Below are 22,604 nucleotides of genomic sequence, written 5' to 3'. Positions count from 1 at the left end.
TCATCATCTTGTGTGTGCAGTGTGGGTCTCTGAGAATTTCAGTATATTTACTGGTGTCCTGTGGAGTAATGAACTCCATCCATTCATACAAATGATATATGCATGAACACTGTTAGCATCAAAGTGGTGTTTTATGATGTTCTTGGTGTTCTTCAACTCTTGCATGCTTAATATAAGTAATTTGCTCTGTTTTGGGATAAGAAGAGCATCTTGATGACCTCCTGGAAAGAGGGAGCTGGGTAAACATGTGTTTTTTTCCAGCTTTAATATACATCTAAGAAGAGGCAGCATGGCCCCAGTCTTGCTGCCTTATGAAACTGCGTAAGTTGCGCAATCCAAAGGCCATTAAGTCATGTGTGTGAATCATGCATTGGCTAGAGATGGCTGTGTACATCAGTTATAAAGAGCATTTTCCCATAAGCCACAGTGATTTTATTTTTAAGCTTTAAGCTTTTTTTTCCCCTCCATGTCTCCTTGGCAGATCATTGGATTTTTTTCCCTTTCCATGTCTTGGGAAAGTGTGTCATTCCTCCCCAACCAATTTAGTGACAGAGATAGGGATGAAAGCCTCCAAACAAAGCACGTGATGGTGAGAGCAGTAGAGAAATGCATCAGCAGCAGCCTGAGAGAAGGCAGACAGAGGAAGAGAGGATGAGAGAGGGAAGTGTATCTGCTTTAAAAGCACAGAGGGAAAGAGAAGCAGCCTTGCGCTCACATAGAGTGGCTGCATTGTCATTGCTGCACAGAAAATAAAGGGAACAAAAGGAGGAAAGGAGAAGAACAAAGGAATGCACAGAGGGTTCTAAGGGGCTCATCAGAGGACAGCCACGGGAAGGTGCTTGTATATAAATGAGAAGGTGGACCCTGGCAGGACACTATAGCTTAGCTCCTCATCCTGATCACAGTGAGGTGCGATGTCCCCAGCCTGACACATAATTACATCTAATGCTGTTTGCAAGATCCTCATTATGTCCAGGAGGAAAATCTCATCAGAGTCCTTCAGCTCCCTGGGATCTGACTACCTTGAAACCAGCCCGGAGGAGGAAGCAGAATGCCCATTAGCTAGGCTGTGCTGGAATGGGAGCAGGAGCCCCCCAGGGCCACCAGAGCATCACCCAGAACCGGTCATTGGTCCCAGGAGAGCAACTAGGAGGAGAAGGGTGAATTTGGACTCCTTGGGGGAGAGCATCAGGAAACTGACTTCTCCTACGGTAAATACTAGGGTGGGCTGCATGCAAACCCCATACCTTTACAGGTGTGTGTGGGGGGGGGGGGGGGGCAAAATCTAGGGCAGAATAAGTTCAACCTTCTGCTTATTGTATGTGGGATGAAACAGCAATTGGGTACGTGAAGGGGGTTTCTTGGCTTTAGTTACTGGGAATAAGGATGCCTGATCCTCCATTAATTAAGTGCCTTAGGACCCTTAGCCTTGCAGGAGTCTTGGTCTTCCAACATAAGTTTACTTAAAGGTCCTATAATTAAACCTTGGGGCATCCATTTCTATATGCACAGCAGGATGTATGGGAATTAGTGTCATGGTATATACATTAATGATCATGCTTGTGGGTGCCTGGTTCTCTATTGAATTTTAACTGTATGCAGTGCTCTGCAGCGTAGGAGGCATGTCCACTGCCATTCATGCAATGTGTAGGAGTAGGGATGTATATGAACATAAGGAGACATCCAGTATAGATTTACAGGGACAAACCATTCGCACAAGCTACGTATTTGAGACCCTGCGTAATAATGAAACTAAGTCAAAATATTAATGCATTTAGTATTTTGCATGCCTGTTCATCTCTCAAGGGGTTAAATGGCGCTTGGGGTTTACTAAGTGGCTTGTGAGTATTGCATTCTTGAGCTCAATTCTAGCCACAGAATTCTTTGCCATTACCAGCCTTCCAGCAGAAGTGGTAGAGGCTAATACAGTGAGGGAATTTAAACATTCATGGGACAGGCATAAAGCTATCTTGAGTGTAAAGAAGAGACCAAGGTCTAATTAAACTCCTTACATCAGGAAAAATGGGCAGACTAGATGGGCCGAGCGGTTTTTATCTGCCGTCACATTCTATGTATCTATAATAAAGGTTAAACACAGTGAATGGACACATGTATATTGCATGTTATAAGATGCGTGTGCAGGCGCAGTGTTGGCTGTATAGAAGATGTGTGTTAGCATCTCTCGCTGGAGTCAGGCTATCAGACACATCATTACATTGCAAAGCAACATTTAAACAGATTTATCTGAAATTTTTCTGAAACAGGTCACGTTCACATTGAATACAACCCAAAAATGCCAAGAGATTCTGTATTCTCTCCTAACACCATGTAATGAAACAAAATGACACCATGACGGCAGAATAAAAGAGTCCCAGCTCTGAGCTGCTATTACTAACACAAAAGCCTAGCAAATGTGGGTCTACAGATTGCAATCAAGGGAGGCTGATCATAGAAGGCCAGTCACTGGCACCCCCCTTGTCTTGACAGCACAAGGAAATGAATAGAGATGAACAGAAAGGATAAGCACCTTGGCTTCTTGTAAGCTGAATACTGGAGTGATTTACCTGAGCTGTGCTGTTACGGTACAGGCTCTCATGCGGTTTAAGAACCACAACCCCCATGACCCTGAGTCAGTCCATAGAGACCCTTAGAATAAATAATATGGTGTAGCTCGATAAATCAGAACAAGGTGAGGGGTGATGGGAATTGTAGTTCAAAAACAGCTTGCTTTAAATCATAACTTCTAGTGCAAAATGTTGAAAAAAAAGATACACATATATATATATCTTTTATTTTCTTCTATACAGAAGGAAACATTTATATATATATATATCTATATGTGTATATATATATTTTTTTATATGTGAGTGTGTATATATATATATATATATATATATATATTAATATATATATAAATAATCGGATTGAAAGAACATCCAAACCACAAAGAATTATTATTAAGCCGATTCAACATTTATTGGTTGGAAACTCACTGAACATAGGATATATATATCTATATATATATATATATATATATATATATATGTACATACACACATATATGTATTTGGTTTTAACAGTGTACCTGATCAGTGACCACAAATAATTATGATTAAACTACTTCCCTTTATATAGGGTGTTTTTGCAAATACCGTTTAGAACACTTTAATGACAGAGGCACACTATAGAATATATAAAACCTCTGAATTTAACCTTGAGGCAGGTTACTTGTTAAGACAACACAGAAGGTAGACGTTATTTCCCTACCACTGGATTCAGTGCATATGATATTATGTAATGTAAAAAAAGCTGAATTTGTAACTTTAAAACGCAGCGGAATCTATGAAATCTTTTGCACCCACTAGTGGGGATAAAATATACCGGTGGACGTAGCCTTAATTAACAATGCATTAACACAGAAAAGCTAATAAAGAATGTGTTAATACCAAATGCATTAATTGTTGCCGCTCGTGATTCCCACAGCCCATTTCTAGCAAAAATGCTCATATATCTAATATCAATAAAAAATATTATTCTTGCTCACTTTGGTGCATATGATTAATATATATATTTTTTAATTTGCTACCACTTTTGCCGTCTGTCTTTTCCAGTCCTAGGGCAATGGATGAGCCGTCCTTGTTGGCCAAAAACGGCTTTGCTTGGACGTCATTGTACGTGACATGGCTTGACCAAGTCTATGGTGCATGCGGGCTACTCAATGAAATGTCTATTACAAAGCCTGGGTCATCACCCAACAGGCAAAGTCACTCAGTCCAGCGAAACCATGTATTCATTGCCTCCAGACAGCGTAAGCCACAGCATCATTTTTCATGTATTTTCCCTGTAGAAGCCGAGCACTTAACTCTTTAAATCCCAGAGCGATGTGTAATGCAATGCATACTCTGACACTAAAAGAGGCATTCCGTATTTGTTCAATATTTGCTGCGTTCAGTGGTTAGAATAACATTATAATATTATTTTGATATGCCTTCCTGATCCCTCCATCAAGAAAAACAGTCCATTAATAATGTCACTTTGACAGTCATCACTTCTCGTTTCCCCCGTAGGCTTAGTTTCCATGTAGTCCAAAGCTTTCTTAAGGTTAATGTGATTTTACATAATTCTGAAGATTTCTGGATTCATACCTATGTTGTAATTAGTTCGTTTCTTCTCATAAATGTGCTCAATTCACTGGAAAATTAAGTCACTGATTCCCATAAGGTTAAATACTGGATTTGAATTTTTTTTAATACATGTTTTTACACACTTACGAGAATATTTTACGCAGACCCCTGGAGCAACTGGTGAGGTTCAACTCCAAATACTTGTTCCATTTTAGAGACTGCTTTGTATAATTAATGATGACCTAATTTAATAATTCCATCTATGACATAACAGATATGTGGAGGCAGCAACTGTACCAGCAACTGTGGTGATGGCTGGAACAACCTTCTAGTAGATGATAATGATAGGAGACTGAAAACGTAGACCAAATGCGTTAAATGCCGCTTTGAGATCTGTAATCCTGCCTGAAAATGACTCTACAAAAGATATTATGGAACACAACATACTTTACCAATGTAGGTTAGGACTCAATGAAGACCCAATGTTCTTCACCTGGCTCTTGGACCCTGGTGTGAATTATATCTTACATCACTTTTAAATACCCTTTTAAACACAACATTTTCAGATAATTGTTAGGAGGTTTAAGGGTGATCTTCCCCAAAAATACAAGAATATAGGAATTTAGGGATTTTGAGTTACGTGCATCAGGTTGCATTGAGAAGCTCTCAAGATCTTAGATTTATGACTGCACTTGTTAGGAAGATACTGACCAGAGGGGATGTGCCATATGGTTCTTTTCTGCATTTCTGTACTTTAACTCGTGCAAAACTGCAGCCTCCTTGAATTCCTTTGAAGAAGAGATTTGGAAGAATATGCTAAAAGAAGACTTTTTTCGGAATGATATCACTTTTAGCTGTATAATGATGTTCAGTGTTTCAGAAACATTTAGACTGATTGATAATTATTTATTATTACAAAGCTGGTGATGTGTTTTATTTAGAGCTCGGTTTTGTACAGTTGATGCTATGGATATGTATAGTGGGGTAAAGCATCACAAACTCATTCTGAAGGAATCCGTACTGCAACATTGGATTTTTTATGACAGATATTGTCTAGAATTAGATTTGCTTGTTTCCAATCGAAATTGTATTGGTATATATTATGTGGGTATTGAGACTACTTTATAAATGATTTTTGGCCTCTCATATTAAAAAGAGAAACATGGAATTTGACGGCAGAGAAGAACCATTAATCCCATGTAGTCTGCCGGAAGAATAGCTTTATCAATAAAATGAATATTGGATTGCCCAAAGTAATATATATTTAATAAAATATAACTAAATAATAAAGGAATAAACCTAAATACAAATTATATTTATCAGATCCAGAGTGATGGGTTCCTGTTACAGCATAATTCATATAGGCAAAGAGAAAAATAATGAATTATATAGGAATTTTATGAATTATGTCATAAGAGGAACCCATCATCCTGGAAATCTGATAAAGATAAAGAAACTTATTTATTTAAGTATATTGCTTTATTATTTCACTGAGAGTAATTTTATTGGTCTTTCACTATAGGTGCAGAAAAGGGGATTTCCAATTTTTTTTGTTTTGTAGTGCCGTCACATTTGTTTACAGAATAGCTTTATGCCTATGTTTAAATTCTCTCGCTGTATTAGCCTCTAGCACCCTCTCAGTAAAGTAAAACGTCCTTACATTCATTTATTAATTTAATTAATTTACTTAAAAAACATAGAATTTGACGGCAGATTCCATTTGTCCCATCGGGCCATTTTCCTGATGTAAACACCCAGACCTTTATCCTTGGTCTCGTTTCAGGATAGCTTTATGCTTATTCCATGCCATGGGAAGTTCCTTACTGTATTAACATCAACTACTTCTGCAGGGAGGCTGTTCTATTTATCTCCTGCCCTCTCTCTAAAGTAAAACGTCCTTACATTACATCTAAGCCTCTGGCTCTCTAGTTTAAGACTATGACCCCTTGCTCTTACATCTCTCTTGCTTTGAAATATTCTTCTCTTCTGTACTTTGGTAAATCCCTTTAAGTATTTAAATATCTATATCGCATCTCATCTTTCTCGTCTTTCCTCCTAGTTATACATATTGAGATCCCTTAGTCTTTCCTGATGATTTTTATCCTTCAAACCATTTACTATTTGAGTAACCCTCCTCTGAACTCTCTCCCACGCATAAAGAGGTTTAATTCAGTTTTATTGCTTGGTATAGATCTGATTGTTTTGACTCAGACACTTGAGTCAATTTCCAATGACAACATAGCCGTAAAACCGATTAGTATTTGCTCATTAATACATATGAGCACACTTAGAGTTATATATGCTATATATCACCATTAAAGTTAGCCTATATTTTACAGTACAGTAGGTTCTCACACATACATCGGGGTAGATTCCAGGAAAGAGGATGGAAGCTGCAGTGATGTAAGCCGAGTCTTACTATTATTTAACGGGGAATATTCTAGACCTATGGCCTGATATTCACTTTTTTTAGGAAATATATATCCATATAGTGTCAGAATTGGATGTATTACTATGCACGTCCAGTGCAGGGAGGCTGTTTAGATGGTAGGGAACCTGCTTTGATTTTTTGGGGCCCAAATCCACAATCATAAGAAGACAATATTATGTTAGTTCAGGTCTGCCATGATGCAACTTGAGATCAGACCTGAGTGCAAATGGTTGTAAGTTGATGTAAAATAAATACTGTAAAGTAACACTAAATTTTGGGGGTTTTGAGGCGGTTGTTTAAATGCCATATGAAGAGCATAAAATGTAACATATTTTGAAACTAGAATGAAACTAAACTATTGAAACATGTGTTTACACAGAAACATGAATAATGCAATATTTAATATCTAATTGTGTTGTGTTCATCAACATTAGCATTTTTCTACCAAAATATAGTAATCGTTTCATGCAATTCTAATAACTTATATGTCCTAAAAGGTTCAATGTCAATACAATAAGTCCAAAAACATACCACTGTTGTCAAAAGTTTTGACCAAAAACTCCCAATGTCTTTATGGTATACAAGCCACACCCCTTGCTCTACGATGCCTAGTTTGGCACGTCCCCTTTTATACAGCTTCCTCTTCTATTGGATGAGGCAATAGGGGTGTGATGATATACCTATTTAAAACAGTCCATATCTGAAGCCTATGGTTTAACAGCTGTAATGTCCAAGATTTATCTTGGGAACTTTCAGGGTTTCAATGGGATTCTTGGGCTTTGTTATATCTCAGCATCTCAGAGTGAGGAGCTGACCTCTTTCATATTCGGCTCTGATTTCAAGGAACAAATCAGACATCATATGCTGGCCCCTTTAAATGTTTGTAATGTCCCTTTTGCAAGTCTTGAATCCCCCCCCATATAAATTTGCCCCTTCCCTCACTGTATAGTATAACACTGTTAAAATACCATCCTGAATTACGAGAATTTAGAATATCTTTACCTCCCGACGAATCGTGATTTTCCTAAAGACCATTATTACACTATGAGTAAATCACTAAAATAGAATCTGTGTGATGGACCATTATAGGGTTAATACCCATAGCTAAGACTCATAGCTAACATAGAAAGTTCAAAAGGTTTCAGCTGCCTCTCCAATTAATATTAGGTTCAGATTTAATCGCACAAACAAAAATATCATATAGTCTGTTAACCCCATTCTACTGCCAGTTTCGTTTATGTTCATCTACTTTCTTGGGTTTAACCCTTTATAGGCAAACAATATTTTGCTCATTTGGAGATATTGCCATAGAAACCAGTGGAATGTTTACTGCTGTTTGTATCAAATTGATCACTTTGCCTTGAAATGTTCTCCTATTTTGCCATGATATCTATGACCCTTAAAGAGTTAAAGTAAAATTAACTTTAGGACAAGCACATTGTATTTGTTTTCTTTTTTTTTTTTTTTTTTCTAACAGAGACAGTTGAAATCATATAAGTAATGCACATTTCACCAAAATAATATTAGAAGATTATTAGCTCAAGATATAAATAGTCACGAAGCAGCAACTGTGCAGCGAGCATTAAATAAACTGATGTCCTGGAATACTGTTGCTAAGCAATGTTTTAGCTCTTGCATAATGAAGACTAAGTTCTAAACTGAGTATTACTGTGACATCAACAGTAAACGCATCTACATACCTGAATCCTACCCCCTTTGTATTATCTATTAATTAATTAAATAACAAATTTGCATTCCGTGTCCTGTATGAAATGGCTTTGAAATAAATGTATTAAAGCAAAAATGTTACATGTGCTATATATATATATATATATATATATATATATATATATATATATTAAAGGGAGACTCCAACAATCTAATACATATGATAGCTGCATGACCCCATTACATTTTTGTTTTTGTTGCCCCTTTTTCATCATCCCCCAGATATTTTTCCTGCAGGATATGTGTTTGGCCTCACACTTTTCCATGCACATGTCTATTCATCAATTTAAATGGCAGCACTTTCCTCCCGCTGATTGGCTGCTTAAAGCATCCAATCAGTGCTAAGATTCATTGGACCATGGTGATCCGTGGTGGTCAGCTTCAGGGCTGGATATTCTACTTCAGGTAAGTGTTTTTATTATTATTTTTTATTTTCGGAAGAATGCATATTAAAGTACTCATATTTGAGGGGTAGGGACAGTACGATGTTCCTATATATCTATTGCTGAAAAACATATATAGCTTGGGCTATTATTATGTTTTTCCTTGTTCCACGTAGTTATTTAAATGTAGTTTTTTAGTTCTTTCATCGCTCCGTGGAAGGCATTTTATGTATTGCTCACTTCCTATACTCCCCAATTGAATTGGAATGCATCTACTAGTCCAAGTAAAAAGTCAGAACACACTTCCAGGACTATACCTACTTTGCTTAGAAGACTAAGCGGAAGCCTCTAGCACCAGAACCAGCTCCTGACTTCACCATAGTTGGAATGTTTCAGGATCTGCCGTGTACCATCAGTGGCTGGTGGCTTCTCCACTATCAACGCTATTTGGCTTTGGCAGGAATTATTTTGAAAGGAGGAAAAAAACAGCTCTACCTTGTAACTCCCATAGGCATTATTTTCATTATTTTGTCCTTGAGGTTATTTTTCAATTAAAGCTTAAGGAAAGATAATTATGATTAGTATATCCCCAACATTTTAGGTGTCCGCAGCTAGACACCTTTGTTGGGGATGTTGTAAGAGACAGGGCAGGTGTGTAGTTGGGGAAGGCCATCCAGTTACTATACCTGTCCAGCCACCAGACAATGAACATGAGGATATGATGTTATATTGCGGCACTTGGCTTCTAAATGTCGTGTTACAAAAGCCAGGCCTGGAGTGATAAAATTGTGGGGCAGTGAGATAGTGTCCGAAAATGGAGGCTGCCCCATGCAAAATGAGACACTCAGAAGGGGTAATAAATGTGTAAGTATATTATGGTATGGAGTATCGGTATTGATATTAAATGTCAGTCTGTTATGTGCATTCTGTTTTCTAAAACTAAGATTATACTGCTAACTGTAGTCCCCAGACACCTGTGTTAAAGTTACAATTATATGTTGAGGTGGAAATATTCACTTCTGTAACTGGGGTCAACAAATAAAGTCACAGTCAAAAATGTCTTAGCAGTGCCATGTTATTATAAGGTCAATAAAAAATGGGCTTGAGACAACAGTAATAATAATATATCTATAATAATAATATAGCAGAAAACTGAATAACAAACAACAGAATTGTCCAACCTGTAACCTTAAAATGTGTGTTTCTAAATGGGTGGTACACGTCATCATTTTCTCAAAAGTACATTTGAAAATGGATGACAAGAAACAAAGAGGGGCAGAATAATATTTTTTTTCATATAGCTACTACTGTTTGAAATGTTGTTATGGTGAGTGAAGCGTGACAATGGCCTTCCAGTACACGGCAAGCAAAATAAAATACACTCAGTATGGACAAGTGTAAGAATAAAACCCAAACTAAAAAAACGTGTATATAATTATGCCAGCTATATACAATATTCATTTTTAATGTGTTAATCCTTAGATCAGAGGATTAGAAAATTGAGTTTTAGTACTTGTGGTAGGACTTGCACTGGTGTAAAGACCTCACAGCCTTTACATTGCTGGGGTGGCCCTGTCCAGAACCGTCAAACCCCTCACCACCCTGTGCAGGCTGCACTCCCTCATTCCCAACACGTTGAGTCTGACCCCCTAGATATGACGTTGTTTTTCTCGCGAGCGGACCTAGGCAGTATGTGAGGACCACAAGGGAGCAGAAAAGCTCTCACTGGCCAGTGGACTACTCCCTCCTAAGCCAACAAAGGTAGGAGAGGGGTCTATGCGATTGGCAGAATATTTTATAAAAAAGCAAAAACATGATTCCAAAGTATCTGAAAATTACTTACAAAGGAAAACATACATAGAACAGCAGATAAGAACCATTCAGCCCATCTAGTCAGCCTATTTTTTCTGGCTGTAAAAATGTCAATCTTGTGTTATGTTTACGATAGTCTTATGTCTATCAGATGTACTACTGCTTAGACATGACACCGATCAGCCGCAACAATATGGCCACCTGCCTAATATTGTGTTCGATGACACTTTTGCCACCAAAACAGACTCCACTAGACCTCTAAAAAGTGTGCTGTGGTATCTGGAACCAAGACATTAGCAGCAGATCCTTTAGATCCTGTAAGTTGGGAGGTGGGGCTTCCATGGATGTATCCTGGTGCCATTTGTTCTCCAGGTAAGCAACGCACACGTACTCGGCTACCCACGTGATGTAGAAGAAAACATGATTCATCAGACCAGGCCATCTTCTTTCATTGCTCCGTGGTCCAGTTCTTATGCTCACGTGCCCATTGTAGGCTTTTTCATCAGCTGAAGGGGGTCAGCATGGGCACCCTGACTGGTCTGAGGCTACGTAGCCTCATACGCAACAAACTATGATGCACTGTGTGTTCTGAAACCTTTCTACTAGAACCAGCATGAACATTTTCATCAATTTGAGCTACAGTACCTCGTCTGTTGGATTTGACCACACGGGTCAGCCTTTGCCCCCCATATGCATCAATGGGCCTTGGCCCCCATGACCCAGTTGCCGGCTCACTGTTTTTCTTTCCTTGGACCACTTTTGATAGGTACTGACCACTGCAGGCAGGGAACACTCCACAAGAGCTGAAGTTTTCGAGATGCTCTGACCCAGTCGTCTAGCCATCACAATTTGGCCCTTGTCAAAGTTGCTCAGATCCTTACGTTTGCCCATTTTTCCTGCTTCTAACACATTTACTTTGAGGACGAAATGTTCACTTGCTACATAATGTATCCCACCCACTGGCCACAGGTGCCATAACGAGATTATCAGTGTTATTCACTTCACCTGTCAGTGCTCATAATGTTATGGCTGATCGGCCCTACAGTACAAGATTTGAGGCATGTGGAAACAGACAAGATCTAAAATAGAGTCAGATGTCTTCAGCTCATGAAGTGGGTGTTTTGAAGAAATAGTGGTGTAGCTAGACAACTAAATGTTACCCTGGTCATTCTGAGATGATTGACTTACCTTTCTGCCAGGAAAAAAGAATGCATATCAATGTACTTTGTAATTACTAAGTTCTTTAAACAAGCAAAAAAAAGTTACTTTTAAGGAGATTTGTTTTGCGCTATTGATTGGCTGCTTGATGGAGTTAATCAATGGCAGGGAAGTGCTCAATATCAATATCAATAGGAGCATGTTTTGTGCACATGCACAGGGAGGGGGTGCCCACAGAGTCAGCGTGGGAGCTGGCACTAAGTATATCACATAACATGTGTTTTGCTGAACACATTTACTGGATGACAAATGCAATTTGGGGGATTCTATAGAATCCCTCAATGCATTTGCAAGTGACACACCATGAACATTTCATGGAATCTATCATATTAATTAAAGAGCAGATGAAATCTGGAGTGTACCATGAAATGATTTAAGATGTGTGCTTTGATATTTTGTACATACTTAACCCCTTCAGTACCAGGAGTTTTTCATACCTGAAGTACCGCAGCTATTTTGTCATTTTTGCCTTATGACGGTTCAGCCATTATTTACGTTTCCTGTGAATAATGTAACCATTTAGTATGAGTAACTTAGTAGAAACTAGAAAAACATTGAAAAATAAACTTTTTTCATATATTTTCTTCTCTGAATCCTTACAAAATGAGTTAAATTGACAGAAAATACCCTTAAACTGTAACAATTAAGACGTCTTGATTTTGGAAATACGTTAGTTATATAGAATTTCCATACTTCCCCAGCAGTTATAGGGCACATATTATTAGGTGTGCATTATGCTTTCAAAACTGTGGATTTTTTACATTTGGTTTGCTGGGTTTGCAACTCTAATTTTGAAAAAAAGAAGCCAAAAATAAATTTGGGTACTTTTTACGAAGCCGTTTGGCCACTTGATTTTTTGCACAGGTTATGTGGTATGGTACAGAAATGCAGCCAAACTTGTTAAGCTGCATCTCAAGATTGAGCACAATATTTGTTATTATTGCTAAATGATGAAATTATTATTACTTCTGATGAAAGTATGTACTTATCACTGATCATATATATAGATTTGATATATATGTTAGATATATGTTGTTAATTATGTTGTCATGTGCACTATTATTTCTCAGTACCGTACTAACAGTTTAGCACCAGATTTCATGCTATAACTTCACTGCATATTGCAGTTTAATAGAATGAAGGGCCAGCATGTAATCGAGTTTGCAGGGTGGTAGCTAAGCAACAGAGGGCCACACGTTTAACCCCTTCATGAACAATATAATTTGCACCTATGAACCCAAAAGATGTAGGTGGTCGTTCAATCACAATTGTTCCATTTTTAATTAAGCACTCACACATGAAGGGCTTCCCTTTAAGGCCACACACACACACACATATTTATATATATATATATAATTTAGTATTAATAAATATAGAAATAAGGGTAAAATGCACTCCATAGTTCTATCTGGGGTAGTTTATTGCCAACTAGTGAAAGTGAAGACAATTACACCATAGTACATCAATTTACTTTTTGTTAATTTGTTTAGGATCTGTGTTGGCAAAATCTATTCCCCCCCCTCTCCCCTTCCCACACTAAACTAACACTAAAATCTATTGAAACATTCCAGGTTAAAAATTAAAGCATAACCAGATTTTTTTATTTTTATTTTTCTACCAGAGACTAAATTCACTAAACTATCGCCCACATTTTTGAAACTAAACTTTATCCTGTAAACCATTCATTGAAAATATAAAAAAGTAATATATATAACAAGAAATTATTATGTTTTTACCCCAATACCTAACACTAAATCCTTTAATTATTTTCCACTAAATGTATTCTAACTGCCGCCCATAGACACAGTGAAATAAGTTAGCTTTACTTTTCTTGTACCACCTTGTTATCGCCGTCATCACGAGGTGTACTGACTGTCTACGTACATGTACATGTCTTTTATACATGCGCAGACATGTTCATACTACTGGGTTTCCTTTCTTTTGTGGCTAGGATTATCAAACTCACAGAAAAAATGTCTATTCGAATAAAAAACTCCATAAAACCTGTATTTTCATTTTTAAACATTAATATTGAATTAATTTGCAATTTATATTCAGAATTCTGTACTGTAATAGAGTTCTGCCATATTTTTGCCGCTGGTAAATGCAGTTTTATGTTTATTTATGCAATTGTAAAACTAATTTGAGATCTAATTAATTGTGCAATCTATTAGAAAATTGGGAATGATATATTACCTACCTGATTAGTTTTTGACTGCTATCCTGCTGATTTAGGATGGCAATGGAAAATTAAATACGAGAAAAAAATGCTCTAAATTTTCTACTTAATAAAATATGCCTTAATGATTACGTTTTATGGTTTTATCATATTTTATTTCACATCTCAAAACTTCTGAATGTTTTCCAACAGCAGAGCTGCCTTCCTAAATGGACTTCCTTCTTAATGTAGGAGACCCTTTAGGGATTGTGCCATTAACCAGCTTGGTGGTCAAGGCAGCAGAAGTCATCTCTATGTTACAGCGAGTCCTGGACATAGATTAACGAGTGAAGTAAATGAGTCCAGGAGATCGCTTTTTAAAGGGCGTTCCAAGGCACTAAAGAAGAGAACCTTAATTGTATCCCCCCTCCTCACACCAGTACCCTACTCACTGTTAACCATACGTTATGCATTTACGAGGAGGTTCTGCACACTTTTGATAATCTGTCTAGCTCCATGTCTAGAATGTCTTTTTTATATTTTGCAGAACATGAGGTGGGTTAGAGAATGCTAGTTGGCTTTGCGCCTAGGAGTCCTGGGTTGTAAATCTGGTTAAAATAGGGTATGGCTAGGGGTGGTCAGAGTGACCCTTAAGCCTATTTCTTCCAATGGAGCTTCTAAAAAGTGGTATTCTCCTTGACCTGTTGCCGGTAGGTTCTTTTAAGTATAGATCTTGTAAGGTACACATTAATCCTAATACATGATGCCTATTGATATTACTAGAGATTCATCAAGGACATGACTATTCTGAGATTGTATTTGTATGACACTTCACCTTTGAGAGTAACCGAACATTTTGTATGGATATAGCTTTTGATCATTCTTAGGTAATGCAGTTATGCACTATTGTAAAAATTAATGTCACTCAAGGATCCTGCTGCCAAACTGATCATCTCTGACAGGGATTTCTTATTACTTTATCCTCAGTTTGACTACTCGTGTTTTCATGTAAAACCAGTTGTACTGTTCATTGTTTAAATTATACCTCTTTACCCTTTGTAGACTCATCCCTCTCTGTCAAGAGCTTGTACATTCTAATACTACATTCACAAGTGATCAATGCAGCTCTATTGAACACATTCAATTCTATTCCTCCCATAAAATTCATGGTTTGCATTTTCTTCTTTGCTTGATATCTACTTTTTGTTCCAGTGAGTCTTCTGTAGTTGGATATACATTCTGGAGAGAGTTTAATGGAGGACTACTAATATGGTAAATGCCCCGACAGGATCAAAAATCAGCTAAGACTAAGGGATCTCAATAGGCATGGCTTGGAAGAGAGAGAGGGATCCAGTAGAATCCTTTTAATACTTTTAAAATAAATTTAACAAAGTAAAAGGGAAACATGTATTTCAAAGGAGAAGACAAGCTAAAATAATAGGCTATACTCTAAAACTGGAGGGTCAGAGGCTTAGAAGTGATGTTAGGAAGTTTTACTTTACTAAGAAGGTGATAGATAAATGGAACAACCAGTGAGGAAACTTAAGCATGAGTGGCATAGGCATAAAGTTATCTGAGATTCTAAGACAAGACCGAGGACTGATTAAGGTCTGAGTAATTACATCAGGAGAAATGAGCAGACTAGGTGGGCCATCTTATCTGCCATGAAGTTCTTAGTTGCCATGTTAACATATTTTTTTTATGTTAACTTTATTCTGTATTAATTTAGCCTATCATATGCTGTTTAGGTAGTAAAACAAGTGAAGATGTTTACATTATTAAGGAGCTATCCCACCTATCATCATTCAATTTACCTGCAAATACCCAAAGAAATTTGTAATAAAGACCAGTTGTGCCAATTCGTATTTTTCTCAACCAAGATTTGTTCAAGCATATAGTCATGTGATACAAGTAACGAACAGTGATAAGTTAAAAAGGTTCTGAATACCTAGAAGCCTCTTGGAGATCGGAACATGGCACCTATTGCATCTGATGTGTCACAACATGCTAAATATTCAAGTATTTATGGAGTAAGCGGCAGCAAAGTCCTGCAAGCCACGTATTTTCACAAAAATTTGCAAAATACTTATGTACTTCTGATGAATATTCTGGATCCAAGTATTGTGGGTCTGACACTGGCTAAGGCTAATCCTTCCCTTAATATAAGTAGTGTCTGGCTACAAAAGGCAAACACAATTCTTGGGAACATTGAAAGTATTGCTTGTAAACCACACTGGGGAAATTAAGGGATGCCAATGCAAAACGTAATGTAAATATTCCTGCTCTTCTGCTTCAAGTAACAAAAGCCTACTTATCACACATTTCTACGTACAGTACTAGCAAGATGAATAGAATAAGTCACTTACAGCAGAGTTCCTCTTTTTTTTTTTTTTTACATATGACCACAGAAGGGCTTCCAGAATTTGGTTTATTTCCCATGTATATATTGCCACGGGCAGCTTTTATAAAAAGAGTCAGTCAAACATACACAACAGACAAGAGCCATTCAGCCTTAATGTTGTCTTACCTAGGAACCGATTCGCCGGGCTGCAGGGTCCGGACACGCCCCGCTCTCCGCCCATTTCCTCTTTAAATGGGGGGGACGCCCCCATTGTCAGCAGGAACGCCCATCAATGGGACTGCCTGCCGACGTCAGCAGGACCGCCAGCTGACGTCAGTGTGCAGTCCTGGCGGCGTCCCGCAAGGGAAGGCTCCAGGTAGACGAATCTCAGAAGTTCCCAGGTATGCTTATGCCTCCCCCATGCATGTTAAAATTTCCTCAAAAAGAAGCCAATCTTACAATACAGAACCATTTACGCACTTCTATAATGAAACAGTGTATGTGTCAGGGCCTGAACAATTTGAACACATTAAACAGGTTGTGAAATGTATGCTCTGCATTCATTTTTTGGGTAATGTTTCATTGAGTTTGCCCCCAGGGCTCATAGATGTCCCCGCTCCAAAACAGAAGGTGGGGTACTGGTGTCCTTTTCAAAATTAAACAATGTTCCACTCAATTTCCGAAGTTTAACCTGTAATTGAAAACACTTCCACTTTGCTCGTTCGGTAAAGACTGGCACCCATTATCCGTTCACACTGTTTATACGCAGCGAGCTCCAATATTAAATTAATTATCTCTTAAATTGGTAAAATGACAATTACAACTGACTAGCTGCTAGCAAATAGAGCCGTGTTGCTGATAGGGAAAATGGGCCCCCACAAGCCTATTGTCCTGTATTAAGTGACTAGAATATTATATAGTGAAAAAATCTAGCGAATGTTTTAAGTGTTTTCATTAAAAATAAATTAAACTCGCCTTAAAAAAAAATCATGACTCACTCATTAATGTCCATTTTAAATTATTTATCAATGTCATGCAAAGCAATTTGGTATTCTTAGAACATTTATCTGAGACACATTTTTCTCGAAAGCCCAATGTGGTTGTAATTCTGAAGTGTATTAAGTATGCGGATGGCTTTTGGGATTGGAAATTAATTATGAGAAAGCTTTTTGAGCTCCGGTTTTGGTCTATGTACAGAAGCAGATAAAGGGTGGCTTGAGATATTTCGAATATTCAGTAGAAGCTGTCAGGTTGAAAATGCAAAACAATGGGCTTGATCCAGTGACCGATGCCAGCAGTGGCTGAAAATGCATGATTTGCTATGACTTACAAGTCCAAGCCTGCTGGCCAAGGCTCAGGTGTTCTGCTTGCTTCATAGCAGCCCAGTGTCTTTGTTCTTGCTAACTTTTCTCCTGGAATATTGTCCGTTTGCTTTTTCTCTCCATTCCCGAACCCCGGCCACCCGATCTGATCACTGGATTGCTGTTTTGACTATAAATTTTTGCCTGTCCCTTTCATACCGTGGCTTTGGATTCCATTGTTTTTTACTCTTCTGCTCCTGTGTTCCAAACTAACAATGAATGATGATCCACAGGGGCAATCTGGAACATTCTGGGCATGAGGACAGGTAATGCCAAGTTGCCCCATCAGCTCTTTATGCCACCCTCCCCAGTAACTAACATATGCACTAGCACACATATTTATGTTTCAAATCTCCATTTATTGAATATGCACAATAGTAACAAACAACGGAAGTAAAAACAAAGGATCACAATGTGCATAATGTTAGCACACATATTTTTAAACCATTACACAAACTTGCCCTAACACACACACAGACACACTCCATCTAACAAACACATACACATTCATACTAACACAAACACTCATGGTAACACACATACACTCATAGTAACACATACACAATTACACATACATACTCATGCTATGATACACATATACACTAGCTGCATTGTTGAGGATGATTGGAGCATTGAAAGCAGTAAAGGGAGAAACCAGTTGGTAAAGAGCTGCTATAATCAAGACAGTGGATTAATATTTTGGTTGTTTCTTGTGTGAGGAATAGTCGAATTTGGGAGATGTCTTTCAGGTGAAGGTGGCATGATTTTGTGAGGGATTGGATGTGAGGAATAAAGGAAAGAGCAGCGAACTTTGTCGGTTGGATAGTGAAGTTGTCAACAGTAATAGATTTCTGGAATTGTGGACAGTGAGGATGGCGGGATGACCATGAGGTCAGTCTTTAAGATGTTAAGCTTAAAGTAGTGGGACACCATCCATGATGCAATTCCAGAAAGACAAACTGTGGGGCGCGTTAGAAGAGAAGGTGAAAGGTCAAGAGAGGAAACTTAAATTAGGGTGTTATCCGCATATGGGTGGCATCGTAAGCCAAAGGAAGATACCAGTTGTCCGAGGGAAGAGGTATAGATGGAGAAGAGTAACGTTCAAAGCCTTGAGGAACTCCTACAGATAGCAGTAGGGAGAAGGAGCAAGTTCCACTGATGTAGACGCTGAAGTTACGGTCAGAGAGCCAGAGAGCTGTGTAAACCCCAACCCTTGTTTTTCAGCTAAGTTCTTGAGACTACGATTCTTGATAGGCATTTTAATATAATATGTTGCAAAACGTTTCCCTTTTTCTTTAAGTAGCTAGCTGTTGAACTTTCAGTTACATTATATTTTATTAACAGGAAGAACATCCATCTGCTGTTTACCCTCTGAGCCATCTTAATTTTTTTTTACCAGCATGGCTAGTCAATGAGCCATAAAAAAGTTATCAAATATTATTTACATCATGTACCATCAATAAAACAAAAGAAATAAATAACATTTTGAATGTTACCCCTCCCCCGAGGAATTAGGGTACTAATGAGGGTTGTCTCTCATTAACAGGAATGCTTTGGAAGTATATTAGTAACAATATAACAATATAACACAGGGAGATAAAGCAAACACATTTGAGACATGTATCAGTATAGAACATTTAATTGAGAGGGGAGATGAGTACATTCTTCTAAAAGGATTGTGGCCAATCTTTTCACTCTTGCTTGAATGTATGTTGTATTAATAGAATGCTTATTTTTAGTAACATTTTTCATTTAATAGCAAATGTTTGCGTCTTTATCTATATATATATATATATATATATATATATATATATATATAATATGCACAAATAATAAAAGGGCCAGCTCCACTATGAAAACAAGCAAGGAGGCTGAGCTGCTGGGATTGATCACCTGGTGGGCCCCTGACCATTAGCAAGAGAGCTGCATGTATACAGAATGGCACCCAGGCAAAAATACTTTGATGACCCCCAGCCCAATTTGCTTCTTTTTCAGATAGCATTATGTCTTTACATTAAAAATAATCTAATCGCTTAGGAGGGACATCAGGAAAAGAAAGTATGGCATTGTGATTTCGGCCCCAATAGAACTGCCCATCACTCCAGACCAGAGGGGGAATACACCACTTCCCTGCATCCCCATCATTCAAGTGCTTGGGATGTCTGGTGCCAAGCTTCACAAGAGAAGTTCCACTCACTGGTGGTGGTGCAGGTGGCCTTGGAGGCTACACTACTGCCAACTCAGAGGATGAAGGAAACCGGGGAAGTTCTGGTAGCATAGTCCAGGGCACCAAAAATGTACGGCTATGCTAATTGTTCAAAACGTGTTATTTTAAAGTAGAATTGTTGGTTCTATGGTGCAGCTTTAAGTTTTATAATAAAAGAGATGGCCTGTTTTTATTTTGTTGTCATGATAGAGTTATTTGTTAATTGGAAACACCTATGCAAAAAAATCTTTAGTATTAGACAATTTCTTTTTTTCTATTTCACAGCCTCAGACAATAAAGCAGACCTTACAGAGAACACTGCAGCGCTATGAGCCTCAAGTAATTGGGTAAGACCACACTTAATATTATTCTAAAAGTGAATTGTATTTTGTTATATTGTGGAATGTTCGGGTTTAAAACTTTCACAAGCAAAAATGGCTGGACCTATAATTTATAAACTATAATTCATACTATGAAAGAATAAAATAACAAGGCAAAAATATATTCAATGATTGAAAGATTTAATAATATACTTTCAATAATTCTGAAGTTTTTTGGTGAGACATTACAGCAATGGAAGATATTTTATATTCTGTCTAAACCGTTTTAAAGGTATAAATTATATCTATTGTTATGCTTTTCAGAACTGTAGATTATTTTAAGGCATCAGGATGTTCAAAGCAGATGCTTTTTTAAGGTGTTAATAAACCATGAATGTCATGGAAGATTCAGGCGAATAAAAGAAAAAATAGCTTTGTGTATCCAATCAGACTCGTTTGTTGCATTGTGGGCCATCTTGGCCATCTTGGTCGCTAATAGTCCTGAATTTTACTATTAAAGTCCTTACAACTTGGCTTATATCCTGGCTGTCAATTGTCCTGGTAAATGTCCTGTTTATTGCCATTTCAGGTATTGTGTATGCTGGAAAAAAGCAGACAATGCGACATTTGGTTTATGATATTATATGATGTTATAACTCTCACCATCTATTGTGGGCAGAGCAGGGCATGACATCATAGCATCAACCACATATTATAGGCAGAGAAGAACAAGGCTTTACACAATCTGGTGTCCAAAAGTGACATTGGAATGATGGTAATTGTTTGTCCCTTGCCAAGACTCTGCTGTATTTCAGATTAACAGCAATGTTTTTATGTACCAGTATATTTGCAACCATTGGCCAAAACAAGCGTATGGTCGATGAAGCCAAGCTAGGTCCTTAACTTTAAGGATACCTGTGAGATATTCTCAAAATAATGCAATTGGTGCAGCTGTCAGCATGAGAACTGAGAAAAGATGGTGAGAGATCAACTTTTTCTCCGTGCGCCAGAAGAGAGTAGCAATTGGTTTGGCTACATGATGAGAGAGGAGATCAAGAAAAAGACGGCCCTGATATAGATGAAAATAATGCCATTCATTTAAAGGGCAAGACGACTGTGAAGTCCAGAGAAAGCAGCATGTTACAACTAAATAACATGCTACTTTCTCAGCATCATTGAGAAACAAAACTTTGACTTATACAAAATATAGCAGTTAAGTGGTCAAAAATGCAAACGTTTATAGAACATACATTATACCCTTGGATATTGCAGGGCAGGTAACTGAATGGAAAAATCTTTAAACATCCTAATCTTACATCCTTCTTTGTTGCCTTAGATGACTTTACCACTTCACGAATTTACTTTAATCGGTGAAATATACAGATATGTTCATTTATTTATTTAGTTATTTAAACTTAAATCCTTTCCTACATAACCTACATTTTAAAGATCATATGCGTTTTATTGTTGGGTTATAAAAAAAAGTAAAATACAAAACAAAGTAAGAATTCAGTGTATGCCATTCAAAAAACACCTAAGGCATAAAGATCGGGGATTCCGTCACACTATAGAGCCATAAATCGCTTAGCCCGTCACAGCATCAAAGTACCCCAAATATGGCCAGTCCTATCTAATTTTGGCCAAATGTCATTATTTTGCCTCGAGAAACTAACAGCACCTGGAGACTATGGGTGATACCTGCAGCTCCCAGGTATGTCGATGTTGCTGAGGGTATGCTGGTGCCATATTTATTGTGAACCCTGCGGAAACAGAAAAAACATTAGTTGTTATTGCCGGCAATGGTCTGGTTAGCAGTTATCACTAAAAGGCCACTAGAATTTCAGCTAGATGAATAGACAGAAAGCAAACTTCATTTGCTTCACTGATCTGTAGAGAAATATTGGTGTGACTGCCCCTTTAACAGAGAGTGCATGACGGTGAGATAAATATGAAGGTCAGCTAAAATTGATATGCAACGTACACACATAGCAGCGCACTCTTGAATGTAATTACCCTCATATATCATTGCAGTATGCCTTAGCTGTTCATTATTTAATACTGGATATTGATGTATGGGAACTAACATTATCAGCCAAAACATATTAATTACATTAAAAAATAATCAGCCAGAGCTTTGCCTTTGTAAACATGGAAATAAACTGTTGTTTTCTTAACAGTTAAAAGTGCAAACTATAAAAATTACTAATAAAATAACTTTACATTTAAACGTCAAAGAAGAGTGCTTTTAAAAAGCTAAACGCTGAGCTCTTTACAACAGGACCGGGTTTTTAAGGTATCATGTTTTCTGTTTTAAATGGAAAAAGGTGAGAAATCCCCTTGTGGCAATGTCATCCTATCGCGCAGCTTTGAAGTATTACTACCGAAACCCACAAGCGTGTCTGGTATGATTATTGTGCTGTCAATGTCAAATTCTTATATGCAATATTTCGGGTTTTTTTCTGTTGCCGCTTGTTAATCGCTTTGTATCCACAAAAAATAACTCTACAATTTGAAACAGAATA

General features: G+C 37.6%; 1 protein-coding gene across 1 annotated transcript in view; it reads left to right on the top strand.

The window, feature by feature from the left end:
• The first annotated feature begins 968 nt into the window (after positions 1-968).
• LOC149288909 (guanylate cyclase soluble subunit alpha-2-like) overlaps positions 969-22,604 on the top strand; it is an 81,980-nt gene continuing 60,344 nt past the window's right edge. The window contains exons 1-2 of the mRNA XM_089491259.1: positions 969-1,211; positions 20,048-20,109. Of these exons, the coding sequence (XP_089347385.1) occupies positions 969-1,211; positions 20,048-20,109 (305 nt within the window). The remainder of the gene's footprint in view (positions 1,212-20,047; positions 20,110-22,604) is intronic.

Source organism: Sceloporus occidentalis, unplaced genomic scaffold (genome assembly GCF_023333645.1).
Source record: "Sceloporus occidentalis isolate IW3139 unplaced genomic scaffold, rSceOcc1.0.p SCAF_49, whole genome shotgun sequence".
Lineage (NCBI taxonomy): Eukaryota > Metazoa > Chordata > Lepidosauria > Squamata > Phrynosomatidae > Sceloporus > Sceloporus occidentalis.
This window is presented reverse-complemented; position numbering and strand designations above follow the sequence as displayed.